Source organism: Syngnathus typhle, linkage group LG6 (genome assembly GCF_033458585.1).
Source record: "Syngnathus typhle isolate RoL2023-S1 ecotype Sweden linkage group LG6, RoL_Styp_1.0, whole genome shotgun sequence".
NCBI classification, from domain to species: domain Eukaryota; kingdom Metazoa; phylum Chordata; class Actinopteri; order Syngnathiformes; family Syngnathidae; genus Syngnathus; species Syngnathus typhle.
Genome location: NC_083743.1, coordinates 9,308,594 through 9,328,909, shown reverse-complemented (window position 1 = coordinate 9,328,909; position 20,316 = coordinate 9,308,594). Strand labels below are relative to the sequence as shown.

At 39.6% G+C, this 20,316-nt stretch overlaps 2 protein-coding genes across 2 annotated transcripts in view; one reads left to right on the top strand and one right to left on the bottom strand.

Moving 5' to 3' along the window:
* LOC133156077 (endothelin-converting enzyme-like 1) overlaps positions 1-10,978 on the top strand; it is a 72,439-nt gene extending 61,461 nt beyond the window's left edge. The window contains exons 11-19 of the mRNA XM_061281839.1: positions 832-935; positions 1,684-1,742; positions 3,967-4,018; positions 6,042-6,109; positions 6,253-6,377; positions 7,520-7,585; positions 9,272-9,367; positions 9,497-9,573; positions 9,688-10,978. Coding sequence (XP_061137823.1) covers positions 832-935; positions 1,684-1,742; positions 3,967-4,018; positions 6,042-6,109; positions 6,253-6,377; positions 7,520-7,585; positions 9,272-9,367; positions 9,497-9,573; positions 9,688-9,787 — 747 coding nt within the window. The 3' untranslated portion in view covers positions 9,788-10,978. The remainder of the gene's footprint in view (positions 1-831; positions 936-1,683; positions 1,743-3,966; positions 4,019-6,041; positions 6,110-6,252; positions 6,378-7,519; positions 7,586-9,271; positions 9,368-9,496; positions 9,574-9,687) is intronic.
* Positions 10,979-13,316: 2,338 nt separating this feature from the next.
* tekt1 (tektin 1) lies at positions 13,317-19,720 on the bottom strand. The gene is made up of 8 exons (XM_061281747.1): positions 19,562-19,720; positions 18,436-18,602; positions 18,200-18,365; positions 17,808-17,930; positions 17,588-17,734; positions 16,759-16,984; positions 16,394-16,590; positions 13,317-16,313 (listed from the first exon to the last, which is right to left on the bottom strand). The coding sequence occupies exons 1-8, from the start codon at positions 19,627-19,629 to the stop codon at positions 16,154-16,156; spliced, it is 1,254 nt and encodes a 417-aa protein (XP_061137731.1). The 5' UTR covers positions 19,630-19,720; the 3' UTR covers positions 13,317-16,153.
* Positions 19,721-20,316: the final 596 nt, after the last annotated feature.

The following is a 20,316-nucleotide window of genomic DNA, read 5'->3' as shown; positions in this document are numbered from 1 at the left end:
CTCAACGGCCGCTATTCTGCATGTTTTTAGATCAGGGGTGTCCAACTCATTTTTGCCGCGGGCCGCATTCTAGTCATGGTTTTCCTCGGAGGGCCATTATGACTGTCAACGCCTTATATCATTTACCGTATAGGCTACACGGCAACCTTTTTCTGCACCAACCAATGAGTACATTAGTCTTAAAGAATGAAAAGTATTTTTCCACATCACTCCACTGGAAAAATTGTGCATGTTATGAGTGGGCGAGTTTTCAGTAATAGAATAAACAGTACAGTCAATATGGTTAATGGCCTTGCTTGGGTTGCACTTCTTTACCTTGAGGGTCTCGAAGCGCTTTAAAATTTCACTGCAGTCACCAGAGGATTAATAGAAAATGTCATGGTAGAGCAAAAGATCATTCACACATCGATGTGGGTTTTTTTCAATATCTTGCTCATGAACAATTTGGCAAATTTGCGATGTCTTTACCAACTAACAACTAGTTGGTTAATTGCTGAAGAGTCCATTTTAAAACAGGTGTATTTTCATGAAGCATTCCACTGTACCTAATCATTGGTGAAAAACAAGCAGCTTCATCCACGGATTACTTTGATAAGAATACATCCTTCCATTTTCTATACTGCTTTTACTCATTAGAATCGCATGGGAGCGATCCATCCACAGGCCGGCTAAGATTCAAAACCGGAACCTTAAAGCTGATGACAGATGTGCTAACCAATTAACACCGCGTTCCTTTAAAGATATAACTGATGATTTACTGTATATTAGAGCTCGTTGTTTTCAGAACTGTATACTAACCAATAGGTGTCATCATATTTTACGGTTTGGCAGTTTGACGTGGATGAGAAAACCTACTTCAAGAACATTCTCAACACCATCAAATTCAACATTAAGCTGTCCATCAAGAAGATTCACGAAGAAGTGGATAAGACAGTGTGAGTTCCCCTTCTTAGCAAATGTCTCGATGATGTCCTTTTTTAGTTTGACACATTTGTGGTTGTGCCACTGTGACACACAAATATATTTAAAGTCGAAAACACAGAGCTGAAGAATATCCATTTAGTTATTTATCTACAGCAGCCAGACAGTAGGGACCTTTGGTGAAACTTGGAGCCCTTTTTTGTAAAATACAGCAGCTTCATACTCCTGGATTGAGTGATTCTCTGCACTGACACACATTATTATTCCAAGATGCCCGGAACAACTGCTCCATTAGCCCACGCTCGATACCCTAAAGAGTTGAATCACGCACTCCCCCTTTATCACCAAAAAGTACATCTTTCATTGCTCGCTCGCTCTGTCTTGTCACCGAGAAATAAATAAATGCTCCTCCTTCTTGTCTTTCGATCCTCTTTGACGCTACACAGCCCACGCAGAGCCATCAGTCTTTCCCTCCTGGAACAAGGGCATCGCTCACTTTCAGAGTTAGTCATTTGGGGAATTTGGTGGCAATCGATTGGTCTGGCTTCAAGTGGATTAACATAGAAGAACTGTCCTTGTTTTCAAGTGCAGAGAGCTGTGACTGTGGAAGCACAAGCACTGAATGCCGCTCACCAGGGGGTTATACAGAAATGAGAGAGAGAATGTTCTGGGATTCTCTTCACTACTTTGTCGTATGTGTGCGTGACGCTCTGCTTGCCTGTGTGTGTGTGTGTTGGGTGGGCATGTTTGATATCTCCACAGGTGGATACTCCCCCCACAGGCCCTAAATGCCTACTACCTTCCTAACAAGAACCAAATGGGTGAGTGATAGTTCACACACTGGGAAGAAAAATATTGGCCACTGTAGGGCTTGGAAATTGGAGACTGTTTCCACTCTTTCAACAAGGTTTTGAATGATGTCTGTGAGAATCTTTACCCAGTAGAGGTTCATGGCTGGTGGCTGGATGTGGTTAGCAGCACTTTTCCTTCACAGTTCAGAGGTTGGGAGTTGAATCTGGACTTTGCATGTGGCTCAAAAATTCTGAAAATACGTATTCATATGAGGTTCATTGGGAATTCTAAATTGGTCTTAAGTGTGAATTTAAATATCAGTGGCTGTTTGTCTATATATGCCCTGTGATTGACGGGTGAACAGTCTATGGTATTCCTCAAACTCTTGCCCAAAGTCAGCTGAGATAGCTCACCTGCAACCTAAATGATGATCAGCACGAGTGATGGGAAAATGAAGCTTCATGAACCAGTTGTTGTATTCTTTGGCTCCTCTAGATGGCAATGTTGGTCTAAAGTGAGGGTTTTAAGAAATGGCTAATCGGTGGGCTTTCAGCTCTTCGATGAACAGAGTGCCATCTAGAGGTCTAAGTAAATGCAACAACGGGTTCATGAATCATCTTGAAGCTTCATTTGCCCATCATTACTCAGCAGTATAGAAATGAATAAATTGAGTTCACGGCTCTCAATGTCTTGCACACCATCCTGTTGAGGTAAAGTGAGCTTGAAACTTTTCCAGCTGACTTTGGTTGAAAGGCAGACTATACCCTGTATTGATCGACACTTAATCACAGGGCATATGAGCCTCTGGTACACAGAAATCCACCTCAATTGGCAAACTAGAGCTATAGCAGACAGTCCAGCATTTATCCACCTTTGCTGAATCCAACAAAAGTGGGATATTGTTGCAAGTATGTAGGTTATCACAGAGCTTCAAGCAGGTTTTTGCTGACTTTGATCAAAAGAGGGAGTAAATGCTCAAATTGTTGGCATGTGTGTACCTGACTTTAAGAAACAACAAGCAGCAACACCTTTTCAATTAACAAATAGCCTCGCTCCATCACCCCTTCCTTACTCTTGTCGCTCACTAGGAGCCTGCACCTTCGTTCCTGCCTGCCAGCCTTCCTACTGGTTTAAATCCCTAGCTGAAAAGAAATCAATGGTTTTCTCGTAAGCTGATGTAGAGGGCTCCAGGAGGTCAGAACATTCCTGTCCCACACATATTTCTCTCACGTCGAAGGCAACCGCCTCAGCCAATTCCATTTTCTACGCTCTTAATTAGTAGCAATTACTGGACTGCTGTTGCTTCTCACAATAGAAATGTAATCAATTTCCTAAACCTGGTGGTTTGCTGTATGTGGTTAGCACTTCTGCCGTACAATTCTCAGGTTTGTGGTTAAAAATTTGGTCCTTCTGGGTAGCGTTTACATTCAGGAGACAATAAAAAAAATACTTTCAAAGCATTTGAGTTGATACTATGCAGCCTCTCCATTAATTTTCCTTTTAACTCTGGGAACAATTAAAAAAACTGTGCCAAAGCACCTCAGGGCCCGCAAGGGTTGATATGATGACAGCATATGAGATAGGAATGATGGCCCAAGACCCTTAAGACATTTTAAAACTAGTAAAAGACTTTGGTTACACACCAGATGTGTGGAATAAAATTCAACTCACAGTCAAAAAGGGCATCCAGGTTTTTTTTTACGCATTGTCTCGTAATTTTGTTAAAAAGAAAAAGAAATTCTTTCTTGCCTTTAGGGCCAATTGCTAAAACCTCATTTTTGTTCTGGTTGAGCTTTCGAAAATGCACTGCCATCCATGACTTTGTATATAAAATACAGTTAAGAAAGGGTATCAATTGGTCCTACGTCATCAGGATACAAAATGTTGTGTGACTCAGCCTAAAATTTTTTAAGATAAAAGCAATTTCGAAAAATCGAATCATGTTAGAAGCGTTTGACTTGTCGCGTGAAAAAAGAAAGAGCTGTGCAACAGGTTTTGTTTAACCAGCAAACCAGTTACGTTTCTAGTAAGATTGTGCTGAGTGCGATGTTCATAGCAAATTTATTCTGCCAAGTTTGGTAGCACCAATTGATTTGCATTGCCACTCGGGAACATCCAAATCTATACTTTGATTTTATTATGTACTTTAAATTTGACAAATTTGTCTATTCTTGGACATGCCAGCTGTTTGTATTTTTCACTCCCTACATCCAAAGAGTGCTTTAATAATGTTTCGTTTGTATTGTCTTTCAGTTTTCCCAGCCGGCATCCTTCAACCCACTTTGTACAACCCTGAATTCCCTCAGTAAGTGTCTGTCCTCATGTGTGTCTTAAATCCCACAGGTACGGTACAATCACTGCTGGCTAAAAAAATAAATAAAAAAAATCTCCATTATTCTGGCAGCCCTCTCTTTCCCAAAAAGCCCAGCACCCCTAATTTCATCAATTTAACGAGCCGCAAAGAGCTCAGTTAGCAAACAAGGTCTCACTAATGGAACAGGTTTCAATGCTAGGTCGCCTCCCTGAATTTGAGTTCAGTAATTGGACAGAACTTGACAGATGAGAGAACTACTCTTTCTCCATCTTTCGTTTATCTATCTCTCTTGCTGCTAATCTTGAACAACCATAAATGACAAGTGAAATACTATAAACCTAATTTCACACCTAACTTTAGCTTGTGTCGACATATTTGCCATCTAACAAACTCCCATAGCGATATGAAAGATTTTTTTTATCGCTTTAACATCAAAATGTTTAAATTGTTGTCAATATATTATATGCTGAGCACAATACTACATTAAATAGGAGTATCCTTAATATTCTCTCAATAATAGCAGAACCAGCATAACAATCAATTGAGGAATAAATAGTGTAATGTACCTGTTAAAATGTATTTACAGCATACTGATAAAGTTGCTATACACCTGAAAGTTGATATATTTTTCTTAGGTATTAGGTGTAGTCTATCTCATCTACCTCTGCTTGTCTCTATGGTACCTTTGTGTTCCATTTATATAATTCAAGTACAGAACAAAAATCCATTTGGAACTTCATTGCGGAAGAAGGCGTTACAAAGTAAAACGACAGAGCAGCGACTGCAGCTAAAGTGATATTAATTTCTGGGATTAGAACAATTAATTGCCTGTCATACAGTACTCATCCTCATCAAGCTACAACTTCATTTGCAAACCATTCGGGCATGAATTCAAGTAAGGAAGCAAGTTTTGATAAGCGGTTTTGAAAAGTGCTGCAAATAAATGGGATGGAGACGATGGAACAAATACAAAGCATTTGCGTATATTGTCCGACCGCTTTGTAAACCAAATGTTGCTCCAAATGATTTTGACGCAAGTGCAACTATTTAACTCAATCCAAATTGCTGCTCCTTCTTTATTTATAAAAATCACAAGCTCACAAATGAGATCATTAGAGCAAACCGGTTGTGTGCTAAACATTAAAGTACACTTTTATGTCTTCATTAGTGGTGATTGCCTCTAATTCCACTACCTGCTGCCATGCATGCAGATAAATATTAATTAATGGCTCTGTGGTGACCTGTCCACCTTTCAGGAGTCCAAAAGCCCAAACACGCACAAGCACAAGCACCTACACACACACAAACCTCACTATTGCATCCAGTAATTGAAGCTTCAATCAGCCAGTTAGTTTTAGCGAGGGAGTCCGGCTCATTGCAAGGCAGCGTATCGACTAGGTGTCAGAAAGTCATTTTCAGACGTAGCCATGTGAATAGCCCCGAGTCTGCCCTCGAATTGGACTCCCATCTTTGCATGAGCTGCAAAGCCAGCCGGCTTCCGGTTAGGGTCAGCACTTGGCCAGAGGTGTGCGCGTGTATATTAGAGGTGCGGTGTGAGATGTTGAATTTCTCCAGGAGAATGACATTCCAAGCTCTCAGCTGACATTCCCCAGTGCAGTTTATAAAACAGATAAAGTGTTAAGCACTACATTGCATAGAAAATTGTGTGTTTGTCCAGTCCATTAGCGTGTGTACCTGCATGAGTGGGCTCAGTGCGCAGTCCCATTAAGTGGCAGAAAGGCGTGTGTTATGGTTTGCCATGACTGCAGCACTCAAAAATTCAGTTCAATCAAAGTTCTACTAAAACCTACAAAGTTATATTTGTAATTTAGTGCCATCCTATACAATAAATGATTTGCTTCTATGTCATATTCACTTTTATCAATTCTCAGTCTATCAGTTCCAATACCTCTACTACCCTAACACTATTGCAATCAATGGTAAGTTGTGCATCAGATGCATATGAAAATACTTGTAAGCTATTTTTTGAACTATTTTTCTTGACTCCCGCTAGGTCTTTGAACTATGGTGGAATAGGAGCAATCATTGGACATGAACTGACTCACGGATATGACGACTGGGGTAGGAATACTTTTCTTCACATCAAAACTAGTTGTGATGATAAAATATCAGTAATCAAACTTGATCAAAATGATACAATTTGAATGGTGTTGCTCGTACATATCATTTTTGCATGACGTTTCAACAATGATGTCCATACGCAGGGGGGCAGTATGATCGCCATGGCAACCTCCAACAGTGGTGGACAGAGGAAAGCTACAGAAAGTTCCAGAAGAAGGCTGAATGTATCGTTAAGCTCTACGATAATTTCACAGTTTACAATCAAAGGGTGAGTTTGAACTACTTTGCCTGTAGGTCTTCAAATGGATATTCCAAGAAAATTCCACACACAATTCTGCCACATTTTGTCTTTTACATATACCAGCAGAGATGAGAATTCACACACATCCACATTTGAAAAAACTGAAAACAAAATGAACAGTTAGATCAGAGCAGCTGTCCTGAATTGAACACGTCCATGTCCAAAAGACAATTGGAAGAGGTGGGCTAGTTTAAAAATGACACGTTTGACAACTATGACAAAATCTTTGTTTTTGTGGAGGGGGCAAACTTCACCTTGAAGTGCAAACGTTCGAGGAGCCCAAGAATGTATGCTTTTTATCAGACGCCTCAAAGTTTGAAAAAGATTGACTGTTTTGTACTTTCGATTTATTTTAAAAATGCTGATTAGCAGATAAAGAATATCCTAGTCCATAAGGTTGAACCTTTGCCAGAAGCCCACTCTTTTTGTGTCCTGAGTGTCATTTCCAATTTCTTACTCATCTGTCTCCAAGCTAAGTGCTTTTTGTTGTTTTTGCTCTACTTTATGGTCCAAGGAGGGAGTGGTGGGGCGGAGACTAATACCTATAGATAGCCACGAAAAGTACTAGCATTACGTGACACATAATGTCTGTTCCCATGGTACCTGATGTAAAAGGAACATTGCAGTTTGACTCTCAGTTTCGTCCTTTTTAATCATTATTAGTAATTATTGTTACAGGAAAAAGCTTACTTCAAAGTTCCCTACATCATCATGGTTATACTCACCTATTGACACATTTACTCTAAATTAACACCAACAACTCATTGGTTGAGCAAACTCATCATTGCTGCGTACTTAATGAGTTTTCATAAATTTGCCAAGAAGATTTGATAATGAAATTTCATCTTTCCTCAAACTAGTGGCACAAGAGCAGTTTCCAATGGGACCGAAGGAAGTCCTCTTTTGTGGAGGAAAATTGACCACTTTAAACTATAGTAGGTTGGACTTAAGATCCTGTGGCAAACTCTGAGTTTGTTAAGTATGCAGCATGTGAATGAGCACTTTACATTTTGTTCCCTTCCATTGTGTGCGCTTGGCAGCATTGGGATCAAAACATTTTGATGCACATTTGGTATTTTATGCTTTATGAATGTGTTTTCTGTATCTAGGTTAACGGTCGCTTGACATTGGGAGAGAACATAGCTGACATGGGAGGACTCAAGCTGTCATACTATGTAAGTACTGCCAGTTAATGAGCAATCTCATACTGCTGAATCTGATATAAAAATCATTTAAAATGTGGAAGATTTCAGGGTTATTCTGGTTCTGAAATCTGATCCTGATCTGATCTTTTGCAAAACCTTGATGTTTTGATGGGCTTCAGAGATTTTTTTCATTTCAAATTGGGAACTCTTTATGGATGGGACTGGCTGGGGTCATGTATGATTTATGGGCACAAATATTAATCAGCCCAAATGGTTCTCCATGATTGTTTTTTTTATACGCAAATATAGTTTGTTTGCCTCCTTGGAGGACTAAGTCTGAAAATTAGAAAGTATTTTTATTTGAGAGGTTGAAATTTGAGGATTTGGATTTTCATTGGTTGTGAAAATGGTTCCAACAATCTTTCCATGTCGGATAAACTGGCTTACAAGATCAATGTTTAACGGAATGTTTGTTTTCCATCCAGCCTTTGGACAATTAGTTATCTGGCTATTTATGCCTTCCTGTCAAAGTGTTTTAACTGGAGTTTAGCAGATTGGTTATAGAGTTCTTTGCCCATAATAAAAACTGGCTCACTCTGAACAATTATTCCTCCCCACTTCTGAAATGATGATAATTGTCACTCCACACCAGGTTCCTCGGCCAATAACAGGAATGCTGGACGAAGCGAAAGACCAACCATGAAGTGGTGGTAAAAGCACTACCATGTCAAAACCAAAAGGAAAGCAGAGCTGCAGAGTTAGCACAGATTAGTATTAACTGAATGTGTTTCGAGCAATAGCTTCTGATGATAGCGTTATTATAATGTCGGCTGAGCTGTGAGGAAATGGGTGGCATATGTAATTGGCGCTGTCATGCGTCACACCACAACACCAGTTGATAAGTGGAATACAGACACTTGATGATGAAATGCTGCTTCCACGAATGATAATGCAAAAGAATTTCTATGGGTACTTGCTTTGAGTGTTTGTAGTGGAAAGATATGGTTTAATTAGACAGTGGTGGCTTTGTGCAAGGTAATTAATTGAATGTTGTTTGATGTATGAATTAGCGGTATGAAACTATTCTATTTAGCAGCAATTACTTAATTGCTACGTGACAAAGTGTTTGGGTTTGGGCTTTCTATACTGTACCTGTATATCATGATCACTTTTAGGTAGGCTTGTGTACTGCTCACAAAATAGCGATCTGTCTGATGAAGAGTTTCCATCTGGAAACACAAAAATCAATTTGCTTGTGTGGTTTACCTCAACGATGAATTTTGAATGCCCTTTTGGAGAGACAGGCATGTTCAATGGATAGCCAAAAAACAACTGACCGGCATTATTGACTGGAAATGCCGAAATATTTGATATTTTAATCCACTGATTCATTTTTCTGTACCGGTTCTGGATGATTATCCAGCTTCTGCAGACCTTTCTGATCTTTTGAATCAGGTGTGTTGCATATAAAACATGCAGGACATCGAACCCCGAGGACTGGAATAGGTGAACCCTGGTACAATGACCAAAACTCATGTTTGCACTTATGGGCAATTTTAAGTCTTGATTTGTCTCTTGCATGTTTTTGTAATGCGGGAGGAAATCCACACAGGAGCGCCAGAGTCGAGATTGAATGCCAGATTGACTGCGCTGCTTGTGAATTAAATCGTCCATCTTATTTCTATTCATAACTCCCATCACATTGACTTTGTCCAGGCTTATCAAAAGTGGGTGAGAGAACATGGCCCAGAGAGACCCTTACCAGGGCTCAAATATACACACGAGCAGCTGTTCTTCATTGCCTTCGCTCAGGTAACAAGGCCTCGCATTAATTGTCGCCATCATTTTGTTGCCATAAATGCTTCACTTGTTTGAAAATTAGGCTTCGGTTTTGTATACTTGCGGTTGTAGTCAAACGTTTTTTCTCTTCTTTGATTTCAGAATTGGTGTATGAAAAGAAGATCTCAATCTATCTACTTGCAGTTGTTAACAGATAAACATGCACCAGAACACTACAGGTAAATTGAATGCACACTTTGATACATCCGGTCTTTTGAAGTTCATGAATATGTTGAGAAAGTGCACGTCTTAATTCAATGCACTGATACATTTTGTAATTTCTCACCTTTCAGAGTGATTGGCAGCGTTTCCCAGTTCAATGAGTTTTCTCGCGTTTTCCATTGTCCCAAGGGTACTCCCATGAACCCTGATGACAAATGCTCTGTATGGTGACCTCACTGAAAATGAACTTAAAGACCCCCGCCGACACACGACACACACACACGCCTCATCACTACTAATTCATCGCAAGCAATCAGACCGCATTCATCCAACATGAGGACAAAAGTCTTTTCACGTTCATCAGTGCAAACATATTGAATTAGCCATGCTCAGTCATCAGCTGAAGAAAGCATTGTCTACTAACCAAGCAATCAATCATGCATAAATCACATAAACACATATCATTCACTATATATATTTTTTTATATTTTAGATTATTAGTATTTTTTTTGCAAATCATCTATTTTTGTATTGTAGCAAAAATAGGTCCATAATGCATTTCAGTTCAGTTATGTTTTACTTGAGAAACACAATTCTCAGTAACTTATCCTCTGGTGCATCAACTAGAACATTCTCGGAAAATTACATAAGGTAGAAGAGTGATTTCAGTGCAGACTGGAGTATTTTTTTTTCGCCCAACTGCAATGACAGCATTGTTTCACATTGCTAAATGTTGCTTCTCTCCGCTCCGTACTCTATACAAGTTGGCTCTTGCTCATGTGGTTTAGAACGCAAAGCTCATTGTCATGACTGTTGTATCGTTTGCCTGCATTGTTCTTGCGTTAGAGTATTTGTACCTTTTCAAGCGGCGTCAAGTGGTTTTTTTTGTAACCGGTGGATTCCTTATTGACCGTTTTTCTCAGGAAATGTAGCACCAAAACTCAGTACTGGTACAACACTCACCTCATCGTCCAAATTAACGAGCTGGTATTTGTAAGCAAACAAAAATAATTCCTCATTGGACTTTTTCTTTGGATTTATCAGACGAGCTCATGTAATCATGAAACCCAGTAAACCCACCAAAGCAGTGCATTCGATTCCTCTAAACTCACGGTCAAACCTCAAATAACAGATGACAACACCCGAATGTGTGTGCATTCAATACACTAAAACAACAAATTTCTGGTGGAGATGCCATTTCTACTGTGTTATTTTAAAGAAAATGCTTTTGTATACCAGATGTGAGTCAGGTGTTATCATTGTGAACTTTTAACAGAAAGAGCATGTTCCCTCCCTTTGACACTTAACATCACAAAGCTCAAACAGGTGTACTGTACATGACAGCTACTAGTTCAAATGTGATTGCTATCACTTCCTCTCTATGGTTGCTGTTCAATGTTTGAATAAATTCAAACAACTCTTGTCGTGTGTGTGGCTTTTGGTCATTATCAGCGTGTGTGTGTGCATGCGTGTATTTTGTGTCAATTTGCCAAATGTTCTAAGGAAACAAAACTACCAAGGAAGAAAGTTCTTCACTTAGCACTAATGTTAAAATGGGATAATCAGTATTCTAAACTGCCCGAATTCGAAAAGTGGTAGCCAACGGCCTTGTTAAAATCAACAGAAGGCTTGCGTCACCGAGTCCAACTAGGTAAGTGTGGTCAACAAGGAAGAGTTAGTGTTTCCCTAGGTGGCAAAGCCTGTTCCAGGAGGTGCTGAAGTTGCAGAATGGGCCGCACGGATCCATGCCATTCACTCCAGGAAGGTGCCAAGTCCAACTGAGATGACCAACAACATGCGATGGCTGTGAGTGGGGTGAAAGAGGTAATGATGGGCAAATGAAGCTTCAAGATGATTCGTGAACCCGTTGTTGTGTTTCGTTAGACCTCTAGATGGCACGCTCTGTTCACCGAAGAGCTGAAAGCCCACTGACTTGGCATTTCTTAAAACCATCACTTTAAACCAACATTGCCATCTAGAGGAGGCAAAGAATACAACTGGTTTATAAAGCTTCATTTTCCCATCATTAGAAATAAGCGCCCTTCCTCGTATAGGTGAGGACCCAAGTCAAAAACTTTGACTAAAGCCCTTCATGGAAAAAGTCTCGCTCAGATGACATCGTGCTGATCAACCATCAAACGCCTCATCTGTTTCACTGAATTTCACGCTTGTCATTGGCAGGAGATTGAAGAGTGAACAAAGACAAGGCCAACCCGTTATGACAGGACACAATAAACCTCTGAGCTGTGAAATACAAATGTGCAACACAATTCAATTCATTGGGAAACCTTGCTGTGTTAGCAAACAGCTCGAGATTTGATACTAGGACAAAGAAACTTATGATGATGCACAGTATCTTTTCTGAAAGGTGGTGAGGTTGCAGTTTTCTGAATCTATTTTTGTGATCAGCGAATGATCAAGGAAGAAAAATGTAATGGAAGAATTGTAACCATAAAACAACCGTGTGATATTTTGGTAACTTGACAATCACAGATGATAGCCTTCTTAAATCTTTCTTTGGAAATGCAACACGTATAATCTCCTCCTCGTCCTGATAGCCACTATGAAACTGTCCGCTATACTCTGCAAAACTTCAAGATAGCAAGGTGCTCAGTGGGTTGATTTATTAAGTTTCTGAGTGTAATCTAGGTTTGTCCTCTGCTCTGGTCTTTGGGAAGGGATTCCACTCCCCCCTTCTCTCAAGTCAAGGTATAATAGAGACAAGTTTGACAAGGGAGAGCGATTCTTGGCTGAATGTACTATTTTTGTTTTGGTTTTTTCTCTCTTTCAGTATTCAGATTTTTAAAAATTCTAAAAGGCGTTGGGATCTTATATTCAATTTCTTTATCCCCAACAGACAAAACTACATCCCCACAACACAGCTAGTGAAGGCGATGCTTGAATATTATCCATAAATGTCTGAGATAAATGCTGTTGATAAAGTGCAACCAGAAGGTGATCAAATTGCTTATTTTCTTGAAATATAGATGAGAAATACTGCCAGCTTTTTTTCTTAAAACATGGCAGCTTGAATCTCAGAATATGGGAACTAGGTTCATATGGGAACATTACTTCAGTGTTTTAACAGATGTAATCAAAAGCTATTATTTTGTGTCAATATTTAATTCCCTCCTGGTTGCTGCTGCAGCTCAGCTTGTTCAAGTTCAGAAATCTTGCAAAATCTCTTTTAACTGTTTGTAGACATTTCCAGTTTAATAAATCTGACATGTCTTGAGCATCTAATCACAAAGTTAAATCCAACACTAAACTGAGGTAGTACAGCAAACTCCCATTTGATTGGTTATTGATTGATTTGCCACATTTACTGTGGGTGCAGTTATTCATCCAGCCATGCATTCTCCGTGCTGCAAGTGTGCTGGAGTGCAATCCCAGCTGAATTTTGGAAAAGAGGCAGAACTAGTTGCATATAAGGAAAAACAACCATTCTTACTCAAATTTCGAGAGCAGAAAGAAGTAACAGTTCCCATATTTGCAACTGCTCTCAATTGATTTTTGAAAATAAACATGTTTACTCTATGTACTTGAGCAATTTAACATTGCAATAACATTGTTTGCCACTAGATGGCAGAAATTACTTCAGTACGTACAACTCCACCCCCAATACTGGCATCCTGCCAGGACCAAACAAGGTCACGAAAAGTGCAATAAACACAAAGTTGATTATATGCTCACCAAATTCAAACACAAACCGGTCTGCCTAGTCTGCTTAGCGATATTATTAGTCGTGACACTACACCACAAAAGTACACAAATAACTTTATTCACCAGAAAAGTTGACAGTTCATTTGAACCCTACTGTCCCGAACTGAACTGAATACAATAAAATAGATGCATCATTTTTTGTCGCTTTGTAGAACTGTCATCGCAACATGCAACGAAGCGGCTCGAGGAATGGCATTCATGTCAGAGGCAGCAATCATAGCACTCCACCCATCACCAAATAGCTTTTAAGGGGCATCAGAATATCTTTGGCAAGAAGACCGATGTAAATAAACAAAACAGCATGGGCATGACCCAACCTTTACCCCCATTGACAAAAAATTGCAAGGGCATTTACTTTAGAGATGCATCAAGCAAGTACAGTGGAGATCAACAAGCATGATTTCCGTCTGCAAATTCTCAGACCCTCTCGCGTGAATGATCATTTCTCAAGGGGCATCCTCCGTATGTGGTGTGAAGACAAACAAATAAATGTCACACATTCGTGTTGAGTCACTCACACAGATGAGTGATGGGCTGCCCAGCCACTTTTTACGACTATCTGGTGTACTTTATTTTCCTGTTTGACATATACTAAGCTTTCTGGTGAAATGATAAACTTAAAGTGCACTATGTGTGCAGTGACCTTGTCAAAAGTTTTGAACTCCTGGATGGATGTCCAACTGGTAACATTTCAGAGGTTTTTGCATTGCACATTAACGTAGAGCTGAAGGGCAAAAGACACAGTTGTGGTTTGATCCGTGAATTTTTCTTTAATAGATTTGCAAGATTGTCAACGTCGAAAACGTAATTGTCACAAAGGCAGCTGGTAATAACAGACTCATCCTTTAATGCATATGTTACAACCTATACTTACATTATAATGTGGCAATGTCACTGCACCAAAATAATGAAAATATGTATTCTACTCATGTTGACGTGTTGTTACTCACAGGTATTGGTATCCGTTTGGACCCCACTGATTTTACAACAAAAAGTAGTAGAGTTTTGTTGTTGAGGTTATATTGCTTTTGTTGGACAACAGTGGCCCCTGTTGGTTCATATAACAACTTGAGCGTATGCTTGTGGAAATCAAGGTAAGGTATGAAACCCTACTTTGAAACCGTAACCCTAACTTTAAACCCTAACCCTAGCTTTAAACTCTACTTTGAAACCCTAACCCTAGTATGAAACCCTACTTTGAAGACCTGCCCCTACTTTAAACCCTACTTTGAAACCCTAACTCTAGTATGAAACCCTAGTTTGAAACCCTGACCCTAGCTCTAAACCCTACTTTGAAACCCTAACTATAGTAAAAACCCTACTTTGAAACCCTAACCCTAGCCTTATACCCTAGTTTGAAACCCTAACTCTAGTATGAACCCTACTTTGAAACCATAACCCAAGCTTTAAACCCTACTTTGAAACCGTAACCCTAGTATGAAACCCTACTTTGAAACCCTAACCCTCATTTGAAACCCTAACCCGAGCTTTAAACCCTACTTTGAAACCCTTACTCTAATATGAAACCCTAACCCTAGCTTTAAACCCTAGTTTGAAACCCTAACTCTAGTATGAACCCTCCTTTGAAACGTAAACCTAACTTTAAACCCTACTTTGAAACCGTAACCCTAGCTTTAAACCCTACTTTTAAACCCTAACCCTAGCTTTAAACCCTACTTTGAAACCCTAAACCTACTCTGAAACCCTACTTTGAAGCCCTAACCCTAGCTTTAAACCCTTCTTTGAAACCCTAACTCTAGTATGAAATCCCACTTTCATAATGGCCCTCCGAAAGAAGCTATGACTACAATGCGGCCTGCGAAAAAAATGAGTTGGACACCCCTGCTCTACATCATCAACAAAGCTTTTGGAAAGCGCTTAAAAACTATTTGCACCCTCTCAACACGTCGGCGTTGTTTTATTATGTGGTGTTTGAAATTGCACTGTAAAATACATTTTTAAAATCACCTCAACAAATATCATTTTGTAGGTTTGACTCACCCGCCAATTTATTAAATAATACCACATTTTAAAAGTAATACTGAAGGATGTTGTAAGACAGAAAAAAAAAGCAATATGCCCAGAGAACAGAGGAAAAGGCCTCTTCACCACAACCGCCCTGATACACTGTGTATTATATGCCCATCGGGAACTGTGGCCCTGCGTAAACGTTGCCTTCATTTTGACACATTGACAACTGGCCGGTTCGCAAAATGTTTCATCACGGACATGCATTTAACCCCAGATGCCTGTTCATGTTGAATGGTCATTTGCAGGCAGTAAAACAGACAGAAAACTGGATGGACACAAATCCATTAACATTACATAACTCAAGTCCATTTCCTGCGGGCTTACATGGCCAAATGAGAAAACCTGATAGGTTTCTGCAACTCAACACACATAACTCGTTGGTGAAGCCAACAGATGAGTGTATCACTACACCATCAGCCGTACCCAGTTCAACCACAGTTTATACGGTTGAATAAACATGCAGCTTGTCACTCTGCATACAGCTGCATGCACCAAAACAAGAATATCGTGTTTATGAACCTGATTGGCCATGTCGCCCACGTCTATCCTTTAAAATACACTACAAATGAGAATTTATAGTTTGCCACTGAAAATAGTCCTTATGAAATAAATCAACATTTAGAAATGGGATTTCAGCTGTCTTGGTGGTGAGCACTATTAATTGGTTTAACTGCGTTTTAAGTCTTACATGTTAACAAAAGTAATAAACATTTTAATTGGTCCATTACTGTAAAATGGGACCGGAATAGTATCACACACAAACGTTACGTAACAAATATATATTGATAACTTTACTCTCAGAAAAAAGGTTTTGATAACTAGATTTTAACAAAATGAAGCATGTCAGAATTTGTGTATGACAAAAGGCTTTCTGAGCTGGCTGCAGATGAACTCATCAACATAGAGGAGTCTGGCCTTCATCTCAATGTTCTGCTGGAGCTCCCGCTGGCAGCGGACCAGCGCCCTCTGTTGCTCTTCTGACTGCTCCACCGTCTCATGCAACCTGATGGAAGTAGGAATGAACAAATGGGCAATTAGAGCAGGAGCATAATGTCCATCTACAGCCAGACAAAGTGGACATACTTTTCGATTTGACATTTTAGCGGTCCGACTTCGGCAAGGAGCTGTGATTGTGCTGGATCATGACATTGCTCTTTTGGGGGCCTGTCCTGACGCAAATCCAGCCTCGCCTTCGCCAAACTTAGAAAATGCTCATTCTGTGTGATCGCCACCAGTAGATCATCTCGGGTTCTCTGCTGGAAGGCGAACTCTGAAACAACCTAGCATGGAACAACATGCCAGTCAAGACAAACTGAGCACTTTGGAGTTTTATTTTCTTTATCATGTACCAGGTTATAAGTACTAGATATTAGTTGAAACATTTTGTAAGTCCTATAAATCACTTGTTCATCACTTAGTAAGTGAAAATAAACAAAATGGAGCCCTGCCTTGGCGAGTTGGTCTTCCATCTGGGTTTTGACAGCCTTGAGCTGTTTGACACTAAATTGAAAGGCTGCTGATGTTGCCGCAAACTGCTTTTGCATATCACCGGAAGTCTGCGCCAGTAGAGACTCCACCAGGGCCCTCAGGGACACCGAGTTTTTCTTCTGCTGCTCTGCTTTAGCGATGTTAAGATCAGATTTCTTCCCCCACTGTACAGGTGTCACAGAGGAACTGAAAGAGGATGACATTTTATTTCAATCTTGTCAAGGATATATGAATATATACATAAATGTTAGTGAAGTGTATTGAGTGGTTGAATCCTGGTAAAAAAACTGCTCTCGTCGTATGGCCACTACATGGAGTCCCTCAGGGGTTAGTCCTTGGGCCCCTTTTGTTCAGCTTGGATTTGTTAACCCTATATCAAATGCTTCATTCAGAATGGCAGAGTTGGCCATTGTGGCTTTGCAGATGAAATGTAGCTGTAATTGTCAGTTTCCTCAAATGACAGCAGCGACGATGTGTATATATGACTTTTTTATCTTGTGATACACAATAGCGCTAACTTTCAAATTGGATGAGAAAAAATCAGACCATAACAATAACCAGCTCAGAAAAAGGAGTGATTATTCGAAGACCCGGGATCTGCTGTTGCCCAATGTCTAGCATGGGACTATAAAAATTAAAACAAATTATTTTAACCTAAATTTGGCTGCGTTGCAATAATAGCACGTCAATTGGTGCATCAAAACAAAAAAGGATGCTTGCACTTCGGACAAAATAAGGTGATGATAAGCGCCATATCAAATAGTAATTTAAAAGAATATGGCCATTCACCTGGAGGAAACCGTCTGGACTTTTAAACTTTGCTGTGTGTTGATGAGGGAATGTGAGGTCATTGAGGCACAGGAGGTATCTACATTCTGCGCCATATATTTCCCCTTAAGATCCTGTTCAAGTTGGAATTTTGCCGACTGGTTCAATCTGCAATACAGACGGGATTCTTTCATGAATTAAAATGGACTGACTGTATATTATCTTTGATGTGGCCACTTACCGTATTTGCTCAACGATCTGCTTCACGACACGCTGCATAAGGGCCATAATTCCCTTGCTGAGGTCAGCCTCCTTGAGCAGCTCTGTGTATACTTCATCATACAACTTTTCATGGGATTTATTTCTGCACTCCACAGTTCAAACAGGGCTCTTACTACCGAATATATTTTACAGCCTTCACTCTTGACATGTAGGCTATCATTCTTTAACAGTGGTTATGACTACATTTTGAGTATTTTATTATGTCTACAAATGTTGCGGAAAAAAAAGAGAAATATATTAAGATCTCAACTTCATTGTCATTTAATGATATTAAATAATGACTCTACCAGGTTTTTTTTTCCTGGAATTGACCCTTTTAAATGTGAATGATGTACATTTCATTTGACTTACCTCTCATCTATACATTCCATAGTGACTTTGATAGGCTCCTTGCAAAGCTCGACGGCTTTCATCACTCTGCTTTGCAGTGCAATAAGTTGATCCGTCTCCAAAACGTTCTCCTCCAACTTCAGCTCCAGCTCCTTCTTCACAAACTGAATGTCTCGGACGCGATGATCTGTGCAGCACCAAGCAACACCCTATGAAAGAATCTTGCCATGTAAATACTGTTGTACCATACTGCTTACTCAGCCTCTCGCTGTCATCATCTTCCAGGCGCTTGCAAGATTTGTTGCAGTCCTCGATCAGTCTCGTGCATTCTCCTCGGAAGAGCTTGGAGTGGTTACGTATGATATTAATACCCTCCACAGTTGATCCACCGATCAGATGGACATTCTTTCCCCGTGTAGACATCCTTCAACAAAGAATGAGGAACCACACGTCATGGCCTTTACATGAAATTCAAAACTTGGTCAGAAAATAACTAATTTCATATGACTTGAACCTGCACCATTTTGGGACGGTTCCATCTAGTCTTCCAACCTGTTCAATTATTATTTATTGTATCAAACGCTGCACTAAAATTTCTATTAGACTCGAACCAACACCTTTCTTGACTCTGTGTTCAATTTGATATAATTGAGTTATTTTAATAAGAGCTGATTCTGTATTGATGTAATGAACCAGACGGACAATTGATAAGGTTATAGACCTTATTGAAGTTGGTTCCAAAAGCACTTTCACATCAATTTTTTGAGAAGGGGATTTGGGAAGGGAAGGGAATTATTTATTTATTTATTTATTTATTTATTTATTTATTTATTTATTTATTTATTTATTTATTTATTTATTTATTTATTTATTTATTTATTTATTTATTTATTTATTTATTTATTGGAAGTGGCTTGTAGGCAGCTACTTTCAGACGCTTAGAATGTATCTGACTGAAGTGACACGCACGCACGCACGCACGCACGCACACACACGTTTACATAGGTGAAACATATTTTAATGCACAACATTCATCAACATTTTAGTCTACTTCTACACAACCGTGCCATTGGACGTATTCGTCAAGACATCCTGGAATGGGGATGGACTGATGCGCATCTTTTCAAATAAGGTTCGTGTATGTAAATAATCCCGTTTTTGGCGTTTCTTCACACACCACGAATAATTATTTAAGAAGATTATAAATCAATGGCGATTTTACTTAAAAACAGCTGGGTTTTTGGACGTTGGAGGTTACTTGAACGCAAAGTTTATCAATTGAAAAGTCAACTTTGCAATTTGCTTGGTCGCTTTTTAAGACATAACAATTAAAACTCTTAATTAAAGGTGATATTGCAAAAAGAAATACGTCTTTCGCCATACCTTTTTGTCTCGTAGCTGCAGGAAAACAAATGACATATACCTCTTGCTAAAGCCGCTGAAATAAACATGTGGTCGCTATGGCAACAACTAACAAACTTCGATCGCGTCCGATAGTGTTGGCTCGTGAGTGAACGATTCGTTCAATGGAACGAATTACTTCAGTGAACGACAGTGAACGAATCACTGTCCTAAAGTTCATATGACTTCAACCAGTAGGCGTCGGTAATGCGCATTGAAGCTAGTGTCACCTAGCCGTAAAACAAAACGAAGAAGACAATGACGTAACTTCCTGTTCACGAACAAGTCGTGAATTACATTTCCCGTTCACGAACTAAACGGATCTGTGAGTGAACTAGTCAGTCAGTCAGTGAGTGATTTGCTTTTCCAGTTCATCGCGAGAACGAATCAGTGAGGGAACGAATCCTGACTTTCCCGTTCGCGAACGAGTTAATGGCGAACTGCTTTCCGCATCAACGGATCAGTCAGTGAACGTGTTGCGTCTCCTGGCGTGAACTATGTAAACCAGAATATCGATTTACGATTTGCCAAGGAAAGAAAGCACCACTCACTGAAACACCACTTCTTTTATGCGCAACAGGGAGATTATGCTTCTCTTTGGGTAATCTTGGGTAATTTTATAACACTTATAGTAGTTTTCAAATAACGTGTATATATACGACTAAACTTTGTTATCTAATATATCTACTGCAATTTCACATTAGATTGCTGGTTTGAAATTTACTTTTATTATTATT

Bases quoted from the DNA above. Each gene is read 5' to 3' on its own strand.
- tekt1 (XM_061281747.1), bottom strand. From the start codon at position 19,629: ATGTTTATTTCAGCGGCTTTAGCAAGAGGTATATGTCATTTGTTTTCC. The intron at 18,366-18,435 runs GTAAGCAGTATG...GGTGCTGCACAG, and splicing joins TGATGACAGCGAGAGGCTGA to ATCATCGCGTCCGAGACATT. The intron at 16,985-17,587 runs GTGAATGGCCAT...ATCCTCTTTCAG, and splicing joins GTCCAGACGGTTTCCTCCAG to TTCCTCTGTGACACCTGTAC.